This window comes from Poecilia latipinna, unplaced genomic scaffold (genome assembly GCF_001443285.1).
Source record: "Poecilia latipinna isolate Pla-1442-1.1 unplaced genomic scaffold, P_latipinna-1.0 Scaffold666, whole genome shotgun sequence".
Lineage (NCBI taxonomy): Eukaryota > Metazoa > Chordata > Actinopteri > Cyprinodontiformes > Poeciliidae > Poecilia > Poecilia latipinna.
Window position 1 is genome coordinate 323,538 of NW_015113282.1, and position 20,881 is coordinate 344,418.

General features: G+C 40.8%; 1 protein-coding gene across 3 annotated transcripts in view; it reads right to left on the reverse strand.

Moving 5' to 3' along the window:
- LOC106954620 (nuclear factor of activated T-cells, cytoplasmic 2-like) overlaps window positions 1-17,346 on the reverse strand; it is a 28,564-nt gene extending 11,218 nt beyond the window's left edge. The window contains exons 1-9 of one of the 3 annotated variants that reach the window (XM_015044285.1): window positions 16,908-17,346; window positions 12,294-13,215; window positions 12,046-12,214; window positions 7,717-7,919; window positions 7,460-7,632; window positions 5,221-5,361; window positions 1,254-1,309; window positions 926-1,058; window positions 133-846 (exon numbers count right to left, since the gene is read on the reverse strand). In XM_015044285.1, coding sequence (XP_014899771.1) covers window positions 133-846; window positions 926-1,058; window positions 1,254-1,309; window positions 5,221-5,361; window positions 7,460-7,632; window positions 7,717-7,919; window positions 12,046-12,214; window positions 12,294-13,215; window positions 16,908-16,965 — 2,569 coding nt within the window. In that variant the 5' untranslated portion in view covers window positions 16,966-17,346. Of the gene's footprint in view, window positions 1-132; window positions 847-925; window positions 1,059-1,253; window positions 1,310-5,220; window positions 5,362-7,459; window positions 7,633-7,716; window positions 7,920-12,045; window positions 12,215-12,293; window positions 13,216-14,363; window positions 15,232-16,907 lie in introns of those variants that run through there. The other 2 variants (XM_015044283.1, XM_015044284.1) reach the window with 2 other exon arrangements.
- Between the last annotated feature and the right edge of the window lie 3,535 nt (window positions 17,347-20,881).

Sequence of the window (20,881 nt, forward strand, 5' to 3'; positions counted from 1 at the left end):
CCAGATTGGTAGCATTTTAAATATTTAAAACAAAAAACTAATAATTAATTAATGATATCAACAGACATGACACACTTTGTTTTTCCAGCAGCATCGTGCAGCCCTACAGGGAGCGTAAAGGCAATAACTTACACTCACCATCATCTAGGTAGGCCTGGTCCAAGTTCTCCTCCTTGACCGTCACCCTCCTCTGTGCGTCTTCGGTAACCTCCATCGGCTGTGTCCCGGGCGACACCCGGACCTTTTGGGGCTCCTTCTGCCCAAACGGCTGCTGCTGCTGCTGGATGACAGTGGGACAGGGCTGCTGGTGGGTCACCGCTGCCTGGGCCTGGGGGTGTCCAGGTGAGTGGGATCCAGCCTGCGGAGGGTAGTCATCGCAGAAAAGGATCTGCTGGTTATCAGGCTGAGGAGGAGGGAGAGTCTCCGTGTCTCCAGCCCTGAGCAAGTGGTGGTTGGTAGGGGAGAACTGGATGATAGATGGGTGCTGGCCTGAACTGATGGGACCTACAGACTGAGCTGGTGAGCCTGTGTGGACCAGCACCGACCGGTGGGGGTCAGGCATGACCCCGCCGGAGTGCCACGTGCCTGGGCTGCTACTGAGGCTCTTCCCACCTCGAGAGTAGACAATAGCCGGGCTTTGCTGCTGGAAACGCGCGTCTTGGTTTGGAAGGTTGGGGCTGAAACGCTGACAGGAAGCCATGCCAGACAGTAGGCCATTGTCTGGGTGAAGGATGCCACGAGGATTGTGGTAGTAGGACTGAGGCGATAAGCCTAAGATCTGAGGAATACCAAAGCCCATATTTTGTGCTTCATATTCATCTAGAGGTTCTGTCTTTATGGCAGGAGCTGAAAGATAAAGAAAAAACAAATGAGACAATGAAATGTCTTTAAAACAAGAAAAGAACCTGAAGCCCCAGATCCTTACATGTCAGTGGGGTGAAGGTGAAATGCTGAGGTTGACTGCGCTTCCGTTTGCCGTTAATAACGTAGAAGTTCACTTTGACAGGTTGGCATATGGATGTATCCCGGTAAGATGGCACTTCCACGAACAACATGCTCTGCAAAATTATTTTTAAATACGGTTAATGTCTTACAAACGGTAGACGAGTCTATTGGCCTCTTTCTTTAGCATAAATCCAGATGGTTCATAAATTGTGAACTATCCCTTTAAATGACAAACGTATAGCTGAGCTCTGACAGAAAATGTCCTATAGGTGGAAGAATTATTTATTTAACAGATGTATAATACGTACAGGTTGGCTCTTGTCTTTGTCCACTGTTGCTTCCATTTCCCAGAGTTGCTGGCCATCTGGGACAGAAGAGAAAGTAGAGAGAGAGTTTGTGAAGTTTGTTCTCTGAAAAGTAGTTCTTCAGTGGTGGGGAAAAAACATTTGCCTCTTTGATCACATTTAAATGTTCCAGATCAAGCTAATGTCACACATAAGTCACAGATAACCAAGTAAATAAAAAACAAAAATCAGTTTGACAAAGATATCAAAACTAACATGGCCACATTTGAAAAAAAGTGCTTCCCCTTCTTGTTATGTCATTAAATCACACATTTTTGGGGCCTTTTTCACGAGCCACACGCAGTCCTATTATCAGACTTGTAGAATCAAAAAATTACCTAACAGAACCGTTCTGGCAACATGCCCTACGAGGGCATGATGAAAACACTTCATGCCACTTAACACTACATTTTTCAGTCTGGAAATGATTACAAAGTTCTTTCCATGACTTGGGGACTCCAATAAACAAAATACAACAGTGGTGTTCCTCCCCAGGGTTGGTTGGTTTGCCAAATTGACTAGATGAGGGTATGGTACATCCAGGAGGTCATAAAATAACCCAAACGACATCTAATCTCAGGTTAGATGTTGAACATTAAATGTGATGCGACAATAACATCCTTGTGGGAGGTCTGAAGTAAAAACCACAGCTGACTAAAACAAAACACATTTCCTAAAAATAATCTAGATGATCTAAGTGACAGTGTGTGGAGTGTTGAGACTAAAGTAGAATTTATGTCTTCCATAAAACTATCAGAACGTCATTCCAGGAATCAAAAATGGTGGCGATAGATTGGGAAGGAAGAGCCCAGCCATCACTTTGTGACCTAAAGCTCAATCTTATACAGCTGGACAAGGATCTAAAGCACACCAGCAAATCCACCTCCAACAACTCAAAAAGACAAACTTAAGGTTTTCAGCATCAAAAAAATCATTGACGTTGGAAACCCACTGATGTGGTCAAATTAAAACTATTCTGCAGAGAAAAATTGGCCAAAATTGCTCCACACTGAGACTAATTGCCAGTGTTTTGCAAGGATTTGATGGTAGTTGCTGCTTGCAGGGGTGGGACAACCAGTTTTTACGTTTATGGGACAATTACTTTTTCCACAGAGGACCAGTTGGTTTGGAAAGCTTTTTCTTTTCCCTTAATAAATAAAATCCTCCATTAAAAACTGCATATTGTTTTGGTTATACGTTAGCTTCAAGATCCAGCTTGTGCTTGTAGATAAAATATAGACGAAACCACTTCCTGTCCCACCAACCAGCACACTTAGAAGGAGTATTTGTAGGTCATCTGAAACACACTCATTCAGCAATATGACTAAAGAAGATGTGTTTGTTTGCTGCCAGTGTTAGCTAGCAGAAAAGAAAAACTGCAGGCTTTAATGTAGTAACAGTTGATTTTACACAGGAGATTTAATCTATAAAACAAGTGGTGCATTTGAGTGCAAGCACACAGAAGTGTTGCAGGTTTAGGTGGGAAACCCTCAAGCTACAGATTGAAAACACATGGATTAAATGAGTCAGCAAGAGAGGGGGATTCCACACACACTGCCAACTTTTTTTTTTCTTGGTCTTATTGTTTTTTATGAGAAACTTTCTCCGTTTCTTCTGCAAAATGTGATGACGCTACTACTCTGTTGGCGTGGGGAATTGTTTGCGTTCTGTTGCAGTTCTTCCCTAAGGGAGACCCCAATCCTTCCCTCCTCCGCTAACAATTACCTCTGATGGGAGGAGGGCTGATGGACCTGGAGAAAGAGACTGAGTTGCTTTGGTTTGGCTCGGGATGTAGTCATTTCCCAAATAAAGCTCTCTCCGTCCAAAGACAAGAGTCAGGGGAGCTCCAGCCAGATGCAGCTGTCACTCATTCAGAAGGATTTCACAGCTGGACTTATTCAGAACTTTGTGTCATAGAGAAAATCTCCAAAACAAAGGTAATCCCTCTCTGCAAGCTTTCTCTTCTGATTTCCTCTCACAGTGTCTGTTGAGTCTTGCAAAACAGCAGAAGGGATTCCCAGACAAGATAAAAAATAAAAAAAACCCAGTAACTAGGACATAAAGTTTACTGAAAAGTTTCTGGATGTAAAAAAAAAATAAATAAAAGAAGCATGTCACATCAATCTGATAACTAACTAAAATAATCAAAATTCAATCAGACTTATCATGAGCATATAGATGTCATATTAATTTGAGGTTCACTTTTTCCAGGTATGAATGAATATATGATCTGCAAATAACTGCAAGAATGTTTTACAACAAGAAACTGCACGACTGATTAATTATATAAAACACACCTGGCCCAAATTATGCATGCACCCATCTGACATGTTGGTTCACTTTCCATTAAGAAGTTGCAACTAAACTGCATGCCTTTTGTAGCCATGCTTTAACAAGCTACTGGTATCATATCAGAATCCTCTCAAACCATTTCGGTTTGTTGCAAAACCTAAAACTACATTATGCATAGTCAACATCAATGGTGTTAAGGTTGGGAATTTGGTGAAGTCATTCCAGATTTTTAATATTTGCCTGCACTATGCTTTTTTGAAATCAGGCTTTGTTCATCTTAACCAAACTGCCATAGTTTGTACCAACCAGTCAGCTTATAGATCAATTCTGTGCTCTGCACTAACTTTTTACATTTCAGGTCAACTACTTGAAAATACGTGAAAACGCAGATTTTTCTAAGCAGATGAAAGATGAGGAACTGTGTGTAAGTGTCAGATAGTGTGAACTGTATCAACAATGTACAAGTATTTTACCAAAGGGCTAACAGAAATCTCATCAGAGGCTAAAAAAGAAAATGAATGAATGTGTACATGTCATTCATCCAACTGATTTCCAGTGGAGTAGCTTCTGATTGGAAAGCGTTTCTTGTAATTCTTTCTGGGTGAAATGTTTTCTTTGGAAGCTAAGTTTGTTGACCTAAAGGTTAAAATCAATACAGTTTGTGACCAGGATGTGTGGGACCTGCAGCAATGTCAGCTGTCCTTTTTCTGATCAAACTAGCATTAAATGTCTGGATAAATCCTGACCTTAACGCGACTGAAAATTTGTCAGTTATACTTAAAATATGGAATCACACTTCAATAACCTATCAGTTCTGCTTATTCTTAGCTTTTGAGCCAGGACTTTTTCAAAAGCTTGATTATGGGTACAAAGTTTGCAGTCAAGGTGCAACTTGCTTGGGTAGGGTTTAGCTTTGAGAGAGTCTGGAATAAACTCAAGATTAATTTAAACTTGTTCATCAAATTCTTATATTTACAACTAAAACCATAGAAAATTATGTCCTTTTAAATAAGAACATGTCAAATACATTGTAAAAATACCAATATTAATTTGACAATCAAAGCAATGATCAACATATGTAAACTCCTGTTCAGACCTGCAAATTGTTCTATTGTCACCTAGAGCTAAACAGACTGTGCTAAATAGAGACACAGCCCAGAGCAATGCAAGCAGAAACAAGGAAACCTAATTCTAAACAAAGTTCAAACCATATGCTGGTGCTTGTTAGAGTAAAGGGAACAATGACATTACGACTGATCTTCGCTGCTCATAAAAACCAACTGAAATCCTTTTTATCAGAAATGTAGGTGGCGGGTTTTACATGACACAGAATCATGAACCGTGCAACAAAAGGCCCCTTTGAGTGATAAGACATCATGGAAGTCATTGAAGGGCAATAGGAAGCGAGGCTGCACCATCATCCTCTTGATCATGCAAATAGCTGATGCTATCCTTTACATAACGACGGGTATGAAAAGAAATCCAACAGCGAGGAACTTATTGCACAAACACAATGACTCGTTAATTATGCTTGCTGGTTGCGGCACTAATGTGACACAACATTGTGCAACTAGCACAGAGAAGGGCCGTGAAGATTTTACAGACTCCGGCATGGAGCTGGTTTTTCTCGGACACTCACCGTGGGTCTTCTCCAGAAAGATGACCTTTGAGTCGGAGCTGAAGTTCTGCCCAGTCAGGATCATCTGCTGGCCGCCCAGGACGGAGCAGCTGTCCATGTCCTGTTTCTCCACCATGGGAAGCTCGTGTGCAGAACGCTGAGCTGCAGGGACACACAGAGGGGTGGTGTGGAACTTTTACTGCCTTTCCACTACAGTCACTTTCTCCAGTGGGAGGATTTCCTTTGCTTCCCTGATTTATACGATTGCATATTAGATATCATTCATGTCTGCGGACAGATCAAACATGAGAGCACATCTGAACAAAGCATTTTTATTTTATTAATTTTGACCACACTAATATGCAGTGCATTAAAAACTAATCTAAGCATAAACTATTGATTAAAATACTCTTTAGATAGTGATCTGAATGACAGTTTTTTAACATGTTCAATGCTGGTTTCTATCTACAGATTTACCCAGAAGTGGTGGTGGTTTACAATAAAGAGATTATGCTGAGTCATTCAATAATCAAAGTCATCGCTCTTACTGTTAGTAGCAATTTAAATGAGTCAAATCACAACTTGTGCTACTTATCAAGAGGAGTCTCTGCAGTTTAGATGTTAAACTGTTTTATAGGAAGGGGCTAAAGAAAGTCTGATAAGTCTTTTTAAAAAGTCTAAACACGCTGCACAAAAAACTTGTCTATATTCTTTAACCTAGTCATGGTTACCCACTGAGGAAAAATAAATCCTTTTAACAAAAAGAACAGTTAATGTCACAAATAGTTTGTACAACTCAAATGAAAAAGGTACAAATCTTAAAAAATGAAAAAGCCCCACATAAGCTAATAATCTGCAGAAGTATTTTGTTTGCAAGTCTGATAAATGTAAACTAGATAGAGCTAGCTTAATTAGGGTTAGTTTAGGTACAGCTAGATGAGCTATAGCTATTTATTTAACAAGCTCTAGCTTCTAATTTAGAAACTTTATGTTCTTTATATTTAACCTCTGACACAGAATTGTTCAGTGAGAAAAAAACAAATCCTCTTAAAACTATTTCTACAGTTAATGTAAAAATATTCTGTTCAGCTTAAATGACAAAGTTGAAAACACCCCTTCCCCAAGCTAATTCTATGAACTAGTACATTTTCTTTGTCATTATCACTTACAGAGTATTTTATTAATCTGATATAAATAGATTCAGTGGATTTTCCTTATATTATTTAGCAAAAAAAATCTAAATCTGCAGAGAAGCTACGAGCGATCTCAATGAACAAAGGTACAAAGAAGAAGGTGGTCTGAAGTTGACAAAAAGTTAATATGCAGCAAAAATAACACTGAACATCACTAAATAAACCCCACAGCCGTTGTAAAACATGGTGGTGGCAGCACTGTTTTTTCTTAAATTCAAAATGCTTGTGAGGTGAAGCAGGGTTTCATCTTCCAGCACTACACTGAGTCCAGCCATACATTTAAATCAAAAATAGAATAGCTTCAACAGAAGAAAAAACTACAAGTTTTTTTCTCTTACATCATTACACAATTTTTAAATCCAAAGTATCCGAAAAGTCCATTCAGACTTTATTACATGGTTACATAGCTATGCGTGATTCTCTTTAAAGGAAGTTGTATTTAGTGACAACCATGTGATCTTTGAATAAATTAGTTCCCCTTACAATGTTACAAAAAACAAAGAAGATGACATGGGCGGGCTTGCTCTGACTCAGTGTGTTTATCTGCCGGCACAACAGATGCCAGGAGACTCATGCAGCTCCATCACTCCTCATCTGTTTTGCAGCAAACACAGCATTGCAACAATTGTTCCACGAAATGAGACGCAAGCAGTGCAAAGAGATTTTTGAGTCATGACTTTTGTCAGTAACAGAAGCACATGGCAGGCAGTTCATCATACCTGACAAGTTGTTGATCAAAGGTGGATAAGGGACCTTTTGTTTGAGTTGAGATTACATCCAGCACCTTAATAACTCTGTGCACACATGCATTAATGTACCCAAACACAGACTTCAGAACTGAGTAAATACAAACAGGTACCTGCAGCCACCACCAGCTGGATGGAAGCCCTGACTGCATAAAGAGACGTTTTACTCTCTGGATCCTGGGCTATCAGCCCCAATCCAACTTCATCTGAATGTAGGTAATGAGGTTTACTTTAAGTTTTAGCTACACCTCACTGGGCAGGTTTTAAGAACCAGCAGAAAACCCATGAAAAGCATAAATAATACATTTACTGATAACTTACAACACTCGATGGGATGAGAGGCCACTTGCAGACAGACATCCTGACCTCCAGGCTGAAATATGTGCACGCGAAACACAAGTCGGACCCGGGTGTTTTTCCGGCCGACATCCGTCTCGCCTTTCCTCAGCTCGATGTCGGCGTTCCTGAGCTTCAGGATGCCAGCGCAGTCGATTCTGTGGGAGGAAAAATGAAACGACGGCATTGTGAGCAAACCTGGGGGAGGCATTTTTATACCGATATTGTTGGGTTCATCTCACATGGCTTTCATGTTGTTCTTTGGCTCTAGCGGGATCTCCAGGACTTTGGTGCCGTTGATGATCCTCTCGTAGCTGTTGGTGGTGACCGTCTTGCCGGTGATCCGGTGAACTTGATAAAAGGCGTGAGGCTTCAGGATGCGCTCATCTGCGGTACCAATAAAAATCTGGAGGCCAACTGGGTCTTTGCCTCTGTAGCCGTGCAACTACAGACACAGAACACAAACAGTCAACACTAAACCATTGCCACTTCTTCTGTTAGCTGATGAAACTTAACAGTAAAAGGAAACATCTGAGCCTGATTGTTCTTTTCCCTCTTATGATTAGATAGCAAGCCTTTATCAATAAAGAGAAGCAGATCTGTTGCCATGTTTGATATTAGTGACTTCTTGATGACCAATTTCACATCAAACTGCAGCTGTCAGATGGCCTCACAATGTACTGGATAATTCTCTATACATGGTATTTTATGATTTGCTTAATAGTTGTGAGATTTCAAAGTCCTCTCAGTGCAAAACAAGCTCAAACAACCATCCATCGACCACCAAGCCTGACATTTGTTATGAGGCGACGCCTTACAACCTTTTGAAACTGATCTGAGGTTATTGCATTGTGTTAGACTGCTATAATTCACACTTTTACAAAGGTTTTATGTCTAATTAGGGATTTGTTAGTCAATGCATTTAATCTGTACCTGATCACTACCTGTTCTTTTACCTAAATTATTCATGTTGCGATGCTTAAGAATAGCAAGAAATTACACTTGCATGTGTACTTTGACTCCAACTTTACATTCAAGTCATTTACACTGGATGGAAGATGCAACAAGATCATAATCATTGTCATAACCATGCCTAACTTGTAGACTTGGTAAAGTAGATAACACTGTACTGACAAAGATGCTACTTTTAACCTGAATATTTTCTGAGGAAACCTGCAAAAACCACAAGGTGTCAACTTGCATCAGGATGCAGTTTTTGTGCAAACTGTATAGAGCATGACCCTTGCTGCAGAATGAACGTGTGAACTAGATTCTAAATGTTGAAGCAAAGCTGCCTTACAAGAAAAATTTCATCAAACCAAAAAGAAAAGTTTTATTTCAACTTCTCTTAATTTTAGAAACAATCTCTCCAAACTACCATTTGCTCTGGAGGTTGTAACCATGAAACTTCAAAGAGGGGCTCAGTGTCTGCAGAAACTATGGCAACGTGAAAGCGCGCATTCCCCTCATCTCCAGGTGGACACACAACACGCCGTGCAGGAGTGAACTGCAAACACCAAGGAGGGCGTGAGGAGTCGGCCGGTTGGCATGGCAACGGCAGGAGCAGTGAGTCACGGCAGCGAGCGAGTGGAGGAAAAGTAAAGTGGACTGCTCAGAGAAAAAGGCAGCAGAGGGAGTGGGACAGAGGTAAAGGAAAGTTTAGGCAAAGTGTACGGCCACGGATAGCCAGGTCCGGCTGTCCTGGCAAACCTGGCAGCTCTGACCTCAGGCGAGTTCTTCAGGGACTGGGCAGAAAATGGAAAAGGAGCAAAACAGTGTAGAAAAGTTGCCACAGTAACGCAAAAAAGAAGGAAGCTGAAACTATTTACGGCCACTACGGCCGGCTGAAACTGTGCCACAACCAATTTGTGTTTTCCTTCAGCATTAGGACCGTGACCGACATTAAGAAAACTTTTTCTTTCCTCTTGAACTGCAATTACCCTAACGACAGGAACTGTTTCTGTATTTTTTTCTTCTTTTTTTTTTATTTTCTCATGCCTTGACAGCTTTCCAGTACCTCAACTTTGCTTCCTAATACAAGAGCTGCACAGTAAACGAAACAGTGTGGAAGAGGAACTCAGAACTACATCAACACAGATCCGTGCGTGTGGTTAAAACCATGAGACGAGGATGCAACACAGACGGCTATTTTAGGCTGGAAAGTAGAAAAAAAAAAAAAAAGAGAAATCAGGTCAGCGAGAAACAGTCTTGGTTCAGTCTTCAGGGTTGTCCTGAGTTGGTTACTATGTGTCTTACTGTGTATCTGAGGTTGGACCGTCCATTTATGATTTGTTTAAGGAAGTGAGAAATGGCATCTTGTGTTTTCATACAGCTGGGCGACACTGATGCATAACGAGTCGTCACAGTAACGCTGCCTGAGTCGCACATTGGTCATACATTTCAATAAACACACACACACACACACACACACACACACACACACACCACATCATGAAGTAGGAAGTAACAACACACTGAATTAAAGAGTTGTGCAACTTGAAAACATTGAAAAAAGATTAAACTCCTTTAAATCTGTTCAGAATTTAGCAGGTTAGAAACAGAAGCTTTAGTTAATTCTTTTAGATTTTCAACCAAGGAGTAGCACATAGCCGCAAAGTGGAGGGAAACATTAAAATGTTTTTGCATTTATACTCTGCCCTCCTGATCTGACACTTGGTAGAACCCTCTAGCTGCGGTTAAAGCAGCACATCTTTTAGAGTTTATGTCTCTACCAGCTTTGAACATTTACAGACTGAAACTTTTGCCTGTTCTTCATTTAAAATAGCTCAAGCTTAGTCAGACTGAATAAAAAACAACCGTAAACAATAAGATTTCTTGTCTGGTCTTTGACTAGGCCAGTTTAACACATAAATAAGCTTTGGTTTAGGTAATTGCATTTCAGCTCTGGCTGTAGGTTTTAGGATAATTATCCTGCTGGAAGGTGAACGTCCTTTGAAGTCTTCATGCTGCATACAGGCATCATCACAGCATAATAATGCCACCATGTTTAATGTCGGGGCTCATGTGCTCAAGGTGACGTGCACTGGTAATTTTCCTGCACAGGTCATTAAGTTTAATTTTGCTCACATCGGAACAGAACACCTTCTTCCACATGTTTGCTGTATCCCCTACTAATGGTAAACTGCAGGGAACAGAAACTTTTATGGCTTTCTTTCAACAATTCAACAATCTTGCCACTCTTGCATGGTGGCCAACCTTGTGGAGTGCATGACTAATGAAGGTAAAGTCAACAAACTCTTCCCCCTGGGATGGAGCTCTGCAGCTCTTCCAGAGAGACTGTGAGTCTCTTGGCTTCTTCTCTGATAAATGCTCTCCTTGTCCAGGCTGCCAGTTTAGGTTGCCATGGTTGTGTACAAATTCAGGGGCTGCATCCTTCGACGGTCATATTTGAGACTCGGTACGCCACGGCGAGGATGGCTTTCCAAATTCGAAGGGTCCTCCACAAACACACAGACCTGGAAGTCGGGTCTGGTGTGTCCTTTGCTGCCAACCCTATCCCAAGTGTTATTTAATATTATTTTTTTTTAAATAATCAATTAATTAATTTAATTAAAGGTTGCAGGGGTATTATGTAAAATTATCCGTGCTTTAAGAATAAAAAGGGAGTGTTGCTTTGATTCTTTGATGCATGTTTAAGAAATCTTCGAGTCTCCCATGGCAACCATTTTGGGGAGGAGTTTCCACGCTTGCTTTCACAAAGCTCCGCCCACTTCCACAAAGCCCATCCTCTGAGCTGCAGTCCTCAAACCAAACTTCTGTCCCACAGATCACAGAGCTCCTCCAGACTAGCGGCAGCAGCAAGTTGCAAACACCTGGTGGAACTGCAAATCTGCTGAGCTTATCATACAAACTTCTTCTCAACAAAACGGAAAAAGTCAAAGAGCGTCTATAAAAGATGAAGCTTCTTAAAGAGACAGAAGCCAATTTCAAGGTGTTACCTTACAAAGTCAAATTTGCTTTAAATTTTTTTGGATGCAAACAGCATTTTTATAAGAACTGGAGGTAACTTGATGGTAGTTGATTGTGCTACAGAATGGGACTATGTGCCTGGAAAATACATAATATCGCCTCTATAATTAAAAAGATTAAACCAGCCATAAAAACACTCAGCAAGATTTCAAGATCCATTTTTACCACCTTGTATTTAACACCGCCGTTGTTGCTAGGCAACAGGACATACATTGGGGTATGGGCAGGAATAAATCTGAAGGCTAGACAGTCAAATTTCAAACTCCTGGTTAACGAAAGGCCTTGAATTTGGACACACCCAATGTCTTGGTATGTTTGCATTGGTTTTCACTTTCAGACGGAAGAATTAATAGCGATATACAAGATATTCAAAGCTTGGGATACTTCTTTAAAACCTGACCCCGGTGTAAACTTTCTCCCTGACTTGTCTGCTTGGTCTCCATGATAAGGCTTTGCTCAAAGAACTGTTTGATTTTTAAATTACAGGATAAAGCAAAATAAAAATAAAATAAAAAAACTTTCACTATGAACATTTTCTGCTTAATGGTGTTGTATTGGTGTACTCAAGCTTTGGGACATACCTGCACCACTGGATGTCCTCCTGTGGGGGCTTTAACTGCGCCTCTGCTTCCCTCCGTCTCATAGTGAGCCCTGTGGTGCGGCTTGGGCTGCACCTCAATGTGGAGCTCATACTGGTCTGTGCGACTGGGAAGGGGCCACTCTAGTGGTGGTGCTGTAGCCAATGGGAGGCTGCAAATGGACAAAGATGATTAATTATTCATGTTGAAAGACATGAGCTTCAAAAGTTCCTGGTTTTCCACCAACTTACTTGCAGAGATTGGGAACCAGCGGCTTGGGCCAGATTGGTGGGATGACATAGAAAGGCTCTGCAGCAGGTTTGGTTTTAATGTCCTGATCACAGGACACCAAGTAGTTCCCATCTCCGTGATTCTCTGGGATTAAAGCGTAAAGTTGGTTGGAGGTCTTGACTATTTTGGTGGGCACCATGCCTGGCTGACTGCTGCCAAATCCATTCACACCCTCAACAAGGCCGGCGTGTGTGAAATGAGCGCCCGTGTTGGGGTCCTCCTGGCCGCTGTGCGGGGACGGACTGCGGGACCGCTGCCCAGGCATCAGCCCTGGATTCCGGTACATTTCGTAGGTGCGCTTGCCCTGCGGGGAGGTGGAGCGTGGCCGGGGCGAGGGCGAGCGTGCTCCCAGGCCGCCGTCTTCTCCGAGGCTGGTGTGAGGGGAGGTACCCGGGGAGGTGCGTGGGGAACCGGTGTGGATGTTCTGCATGCGGGGGCAGAGATCTGCTGGATTTGGGCCACTACTGGGTGAAACACAGGGGGACGCCCAGGGCGAGTAGCTCTCAGAGTGCCAGCTGGTGGAGGAGTTGCTGCTGGCGGGACTCAGGCACTGGGGCTCACGGTAGGCGAGGTTCTCATGGCCGGGCACAGTGAGGGTGGGTCTAGGGCTGAGGTTCAGGTGCTGGTTTGGCAGCGAGTCCCGGCCATGACTGTAATGCTCTCGGGACGGGGTGATCTCAATCCGGGGGCTCAGGGCCAGACCTGGCGGCCGGGTGTTGTCCAGGTAGTTTCTGGCCTCCTGGTTTTCGTACCCTGAGAGAACTTCGGGGTTGAGGTTGGAGTAGGGGGAGTTGCAGGACTTGATCCTGTACTGCTCATCCAAAGGGAAAACCTGCTCAGATTCAGAACTGAGCACCTTGTGAGTGGCAAGGCCAGGGTCATCTGGAGAAAAAAGGATCACAAGATATTAAGAACATGCAGAAACAAATATCAGATTAGAGCTGTACAATTTATTGAATCTTAATCTTCACTGCATTATTAAAATGTGCAACAAGGTTGAAACAATTTATGATGATTAATCAATTCTTGAAATTGTCAACTACACATATTACAGACTCAATAAAAAGTTAATTGCTCAAAGAACAACAGCTCAGAGCAGTAATTAATCCAAAATTATTTAAAAGTATAAAAAATATATACATTATGCAGATAAGATAAATGCAAAATGCAAGTGGCATAGATTTAGCTTCACCTGCTTAATTTTTTTTAAATCACCCATTAAACACCTTTTCCTATCAAATTATTAAGCAGTTAATCCAAAAAATATTTTAGCTGTAGCTTGCTTCAAATGATCAAGCATACACTAAAGGAATGCTGAGTTATTGCCTTTTAGGATATAAAATGTTTACCTTCTTATTTTAAAAAATAATTTAAATATTTCTTTAGTTGTATTTTTACTAATATTGTACAGAATAAGCTTAAGCAATTAAATGAAAAATCTGCAGTTGTGCCCGTTTTTTTATCCGATTAATAATCGGTTCCTAAAAGAATCGTTAGTTGCTGCCTAAATGAGTAATATCTCGATGTATTGGCCTGCCTCATGCCGTCTACGGTAACTAATACATTTAATGTGTGCATTCAGACTCTGCTAGCTAACTGTAAATTTGGCCAGCTGATACTTAATCTTTGTGAATAAGATGCTAAATGTCAGGAAGCGTGATGGGACTATAGTGATGGAGAAAAAAAAAGCCGTGAGGAAGATGTAATTTCATGTTTTCCAAATACTATATATTTTCCAAAACATACTATTTTTCTGAAAAACCAAAAAATACAATATTTCTTCCTCTCCAACTCCAAGTAAATACATGAATGTGTACTTAGTAGCTGAAAGCACGAGAACTTTCTGGCATTTTCTCTCACATGGCTTCTTATCTGATCCCACATCAACAACAAGCGTGTCAAATTTGCTTCCTGGTCTATTTTTATATTCTAATGAACAGACTTGTCAGGCCATATGGTAATCAGCTTCAAGCAAAACAAACCCAGAAGAAGCAGAGGTCAGTTCAGGTCAACAAAACCATCGGACAAACCTTGATCTCCTCCTGCAAAGTCGCTGCAAGGCGGCTCATATTCAAACAAGTACTCAAACTGCAAATCCTCATCAGGGTAACTGGCTCGACTGAGGTCTTCCTCCAGATCCTTTTCGTCGTAGAAGGAGGTCATCTGTCTGATTTTTTTTTTTTTTTTTTTTTTTATTATCTACCGACTCCTCCGGGAGCAGAGCTAGGGATGTGCGCGGCTTATGCCAGTTCGGTGTTTGAGCGTCAAATCCCGCATCGGGTGAGCTGGAAGAAGGTGAAGCAGCGCACAAGTTTCCTGTTTCAGTTCTCCGCGGTTATTTTCAGAAGGAAGGCGGGTCTATTTACGAACTGAGCAACAGAGTGTGAGTTGTTGTTGTTTTTTTTAAGTTTCAGTGCATCACCACGGCCCCTATCACGCCACCCCCGCCTCAGAAGATGCGTCGAGCAGCAAAGAGCAAAAGTGCAAACAGGTGTTGTGTCGCGCCGACTTCCAACCTCCCTGTCGAAATGCGCGTCTACTCTGTAATTTACGGCAGAATTTAAAGAGATGGTGCATTCAAAATAAGCCGGACATTGGGGGACTCTACATTAAAACGCCTTGAAAATGATGAAACATCGTTTCAAATGATACAATAGAATTGAATTAATTCAGCACATCTTACGTAACACTCTTGGCTATAATATGTGATATATATCTTGTTCTAATCTTATTATAAAGGCAGATTTCGAGTCTCTGATTCGTTCTTGAAAAATATTACCAAACTAAGCTCTACTATCTCAAGCAGGAAGCTGGAAATAATTATTCATACTTTTGTTTTTCTCCACTATTGGGTTATTACAATGCACATGTTGAAGTAAAACTTACATTTTGATCCAAATGCTGCTGCCAGGCTTCCAACTAAATTCCCACAAGTTTTGACATATGACTTCCTGTTTATTTTGGAGTGCAATTAAATTGTATTTAATTTACTAGCAGAGCTCTTTGTATTCTATCAGAGGGCTTCTGCACTCATAGGTTCCTGGCAGAATGTGTTCCTCATACCAATGGGTTCTCATATGAGAGCCCATTGGTATGAGTTTTATTAAATAAACTAAAACAGCGGTCATACTGTCTATTCAGGTCACTGTTTAAAATCAATTAGACTTGAAATACCGTATAATAACTCTTAACATGTTTGTAATCTACACTGCTTTAAGCAAAATTTTAAAACAAAGATTTGAGCTTGACCAACTATTGCTGCCAATAGTGTTGGTTTATTGATTTAGAATGGACATCTACCCTAATATATTTTGTGCCTGAAACAAAAAAAACTGAATATTACTGAAATTGTAATGTAATCTGCTGATTTACTTCTTATGTCATGATATTTTTTCTTCCTAAATAAAACTTAAGCTTTGTTGACATGATAACTGTGCCAAAATAGAGCCACATAAATCTTCACACTTTTAAACAGAAATGCAACAAAAACATTGGCTTGCCCAATTTATATGTGCTTTCATTTAATATTTACATAGGATTTCTTAATTGGGAATTTTCTGATAACTCTGATTTCATTTTCACATTTTACTTTTAGAGCAAAAAGCAATTCTTAAAAAAATATGTTTTAAAAGCATAGAACTGATTGATGTTTCAGATTTTATTTTATTAAGCCAATCTACAGCAGTAAAACCACCTGAAAAAGACCAAGAATGTTAAAAAGCTTGCTTGAGACCTCTTTGAGATTTGGTCAAACCATTTTAGAACTATTTTTGAACTGATTATGTGCAAGGTGTACTTGAATGCACCATGCCTTCACTGCGTGGAGTCATAAAACATTGTCTAGATGCGCAAGGACTTTGACGGCAGAGTCAGGCTGGTGGGGAAAAGGTTGAACGATTGAACTCTGCTCGACACAGAACACCAGGAAGCGAATTAACACCTCTGGTCACCAGAGGAGCGATCTGCGCCGTTTGACGCACGGCCTGGTGCTGCCCCCGGGTGTCTGACGGGTTGCAGCGGCAATCAGCGGAGCTTATCGCGTGTCATTCACCTGTTGCAAAACTAAAAAGGCATCTGTAAGGGTATTACAACCCACAAATATAGTCGTAACCTTAAAACTTTTCAGTTTCTTAACTTTTCCAAACATTAATGTCTTCGTCTGGATTGGATTTCCTAGTCAGACGCTCCTTGCTGACAGAGGAGAACCTCGGGTTCTCCTCGGGGTATCCCCGGATTTACGCACGACGCAACAACATGCAGCTACACCCCTTACACCCATGGCTGCAGAGGTATGTGCTCTGTCAGCAATAACTCCTATCTGTGAACATACTCATATTTAATATTCTCATTTATTTTGATTTTGGTTTATTTTGAAGTATTTTGTGCAAAAACAAGAACAATTCAAAGCGAAACTTATCTCCAAAGTTAGTTAAAAGCAGAAAATATGTCTTTAAGCCATAAACTGTTCATACAAAACAAATTCCAGTTCATCACTTCAGTCATGCTAAGCTGCATTTACAATAAAAAAAATCAAATTGATTGATTACCAGATAATCACAACACTTCAGCAGTACCTTGATCCATGGACCTCATCATGTGGTACTGCGCCAGCCTCCAATTCTCTCTAAACATCTGGAGAAGAAAGCGGAAAAAAAGGAAAAATACTAAAAAAGTATATATAAGCAGTTAAAAAAATTACTCTCCTTGAAAAAGCATAGCACAGAAGACGTTCTTCGGTTAGATGTTGCGAGGAGAGAAAGAAGAAAAGAAAAATCTTCGTTTGTTGTTTAAAAACTTGAAAAAGCGGCGCAAAACTCCCTTTCAGAGTTAAAGAGCGTGCGTCCGCCTCGGCTTCAGCAGCGGTTCTGCTCTGAGGTCCCCCCTTTCCTCGAGCTCTGTGAGGATTACTTAAGCATCGAGAGCGGCTTCCTTCCTCGCTCTGGGTGTTTATAATGCTCCCATGCTGTAAAATAACGGGATTCCCTCAGTGTTTCCTCCTGTTTGTGCGCGTTTGCCATGGAAACCTGGAGCCGGTCCATGTCCGAGACTCAGGGCTTTCCTGCAAAGCCCCACACTCAGGAATCCATGACGTCTCCTGCTCCCGCGCCAAGGCATTTCTGCGGCTTCTCTCAGACAGTAGCACACAAGAACTTCATTGTAGGAGATGAAGAAATTACTGTTAGGACACTGAAGGAAAGAGAATAAAAAAGAAGTTTGATTACGGAACGTACGATATAAAATCATCACAAAGTTTTAGTTCTTTTCCTTCTTTTTTCTTCTTCTTCCTTTTGTGAATGTAAAAGTCCAAACAAAACTGAATTGTTGAATAAAGGCAAAGTCTGAGCAACAAGCTTTGGATTGTTTCCATTCAAGGAAAAACTTATGTTTTTTTCCATGACTGTGTTGGAAATCATCTTAATAATTGGACTGGAATAAAATCTGAACAAGATCTGACCCCAGCCAGGAAGAGGACACATAGAAAATGTTGTATAATCCGATTTTCAATGGGAATGAAGGCATTTCCGATTGAGCTGGAGGTTTTGCCCGCATCTTTTTCATTTGATGAAAAATGTAGCTGCATTAGTGCTGCAAACAAACACACCTAACGTGACATTTCTTTTCATTCTCCACCTAATCAGGTACATAGAATCCAGAGCAACACATTATTCTGAAATTGAAAGAATATTGCACGTTTACAAATGAAATTCTGCAATATTGTGTACATTGTATGCAGCCCCCTTTTACTTTGATACCCCAAAATAAAATCTTTTTTTTTTCATAAGTCATCAAATTAATAAACAAAGTGAACTTTTGCGTGATTAATATCTCTGTATAAATGCAACTATTATTATTCTTTGAAGGCCACAAGAGAACGTTATTGATGTCTATCTATCTATCTATCTATCTATCTATCTATCTATCTATCTATCTATCTATCTATCTATCTATCTATCTCATTTTGAAAGGCATTGCATGTGTCTACAGATGAACAGCTCCATTTCTGTTTTGTTTCTGTTATTTTGATGGGAAGGTTATCACATATTGGTGTGGCTTTAGTTTTATATCCAGCTTCCAGAACAGACTATTCTAGAAAAGCATCTAAACAATGGCTCACTAACATGTGTAGCCCAGCCTCAGCTGCACAAGCAGAACTGGAAGTAATCTCCGCATCTGTTTTGTCACAGCTTTAACCACAGCGGCTGATCCTGAGTTTACGTCTGTTTTCTCAGTCCCAGGTTTTTCTGTGAGGAAGTGTGTGAACTGAAGGAAGCAATCAGAGGATCTGTGTTAGACTGAGACATGGATTAGTCTGAGCGAAGGGAGCCTGCGTAAGACGGAGCACCGAACAGGGCTGCTGCAGTGAGCGTGTAAACCACAGGGGCCGGAGCTCGAAATGTTGGGGAGAACCTCGCAACAGCCGAGTCTACCAGATGGAAACTCCTCCGCAGTTATAGAGCACTTATGCAACTCAAATGATGAATGAGTAAAATGATCACGGCAGCCGCTTGAGAAAGGAAAATTGCTAGTGTCCAGACGGTCGAGGTTTTCCTTTTTCAGACATCCCATGTTGGATTTTCCGTCACTGTAAAACAGCTCATTGGGGTAGATCCGTCTGGGTCAAAGCTCTGTCCCGTTTCACTTCTCCAGGAGGAACAAGGATTGTAAATCCTATGAGTCTGATATGAAAACGGCCGACTTTCACATGGAGAGAAATTCAAGAGGCAAAGAGAAAAGTCAACTTTTAAATGTGATGCTTTCTGGTCTAGTCTCAGCTTTCATTTCAGCATTAGAGAGAAAAGTCTGTTGGTATGTCTCCACAAACAGACACAAGTATTATGAATCAACGTTGACATCAACAGGAAATGATACATGTAATTAGTAAAGATTTTAAATTGAGAATAAGTGGGATCATAAATGAACTCAGTGTATTCATTAATATCTTAAAGGGGAAGTGCATTGCCAGTTAACCAATGCTATAAGTGTTCTAGTGTTTAGTATTTGCTTATATTTAACACTTTGTCAAGATTTGCGGTGGAATGAGGTGAGGCAGAAGCAGCACACTCAGGCCTTAGGGAATGAAATGATGATTTAATGTCGAATCCAGAAATACAAAGTTCAAATAATCCAGGCAGCACCGAGAAAGCGGAAGGCTAAGGCTCAACAACTGGTAGCAAACTGGAAACACAAAGGAACAGGCATAAATCAGACCATATGACAAGACAGATAGACAAGGCCCCAAAGAACATGGATCACAAGGTGGCATTAAATACACAGAAGGTAATCAGGGAACGAGACACAGCTGGGAACAATCAAGGGGTAGACAAGACAACACTGAGACTCAATAAACTGAAAACGACACAAAAACCTAACTTAGAGAAAAACCAAATCCTTACACACTTGTCCTCTGAGATCCCATTGTCTAGCAGTCTTACCCGATTCTGTATTTTGTCAGCATTTTCTCATTCCTAATTATTCAATTAAAGCGCGTTGAAGTAGAACCATGTCTCAAAGTTGCAGGATATGGGCCCTTGAGAACCAGAGTTTACCACCTGAGATCTAGAATGAGTGAGAAATAAGTCAGTCAACATGTTTATGAAGCACATTTAAGACCCCAGATGGACCAAAGTGGATGGATGGATGGAAAACTGTAGAAATGACAGAGACTGACTCTTTTTCTACTGTAGTTTTTAACTTGTGTGCAGGTTAAGAACTATAGTGGAAAGAGACCCAGAATAGCCCTGAGTATCAGAAATAATATATGAATCAATGTTGCATAACTGTATTGAGTAGAAGCTGACAAATATGACACTTTTTATGGTCAATAAGGACATCCAATAGTTGAAATCCATTACCCTAATTGTCTACTTTTTATTTTACTTGGCTGATGTCATGTCTCTGATTTGTTTGTTGTTTTTTTTGTGTGTTTTTTTTTTACCTTGATTCAAAAGTTTTTCATTTTCTTTGGGAAGGAAACATTGATGCCCAATAGCCCAGAAAACATCATAATAGAAGAAATTCAAGGTCTGAACTTCCTGAGTCACACTAAGACGGTCAAAAGTTATTCATTCCACCTGGAGCGATGCCTGAGTTTTAAACACATGGATGATGCCATTCGGATAAATGAAAATGTTTCCAATGTGAAGCAAAATTCAAGAAACAGTGTCCTTGTCAACACAACTACATCAGTCTGATCACAGACTTCTGAACAGTTCATCAAAGGGCATTACGGTGGCAGCTTGGACTTGCTGACATGGTTTTTAGTTTGGGCGGCGGTGGCACGTAATTGTGCAATAAGGAATCTATTTCCTTCCTGCCACAAGCTGAGATCTCTGGAAAATATGTCTCTTCTTTTTCCAAATTTTATAAATGCACTAATAGGTTCCACCAACATAGAAAGTGCTTGCATCCGCAGCCAAGAGGTCCTTCTTTTTCACTTAACAAGATCCAGAATGTTTGTAGTTTAGTTTCAGTGTCGCGGTACACAAAATAATAGGGTGTTCCTTGGTGGGTACAAACCCATGAAATTGAACCACCTCCACTTGTCAAC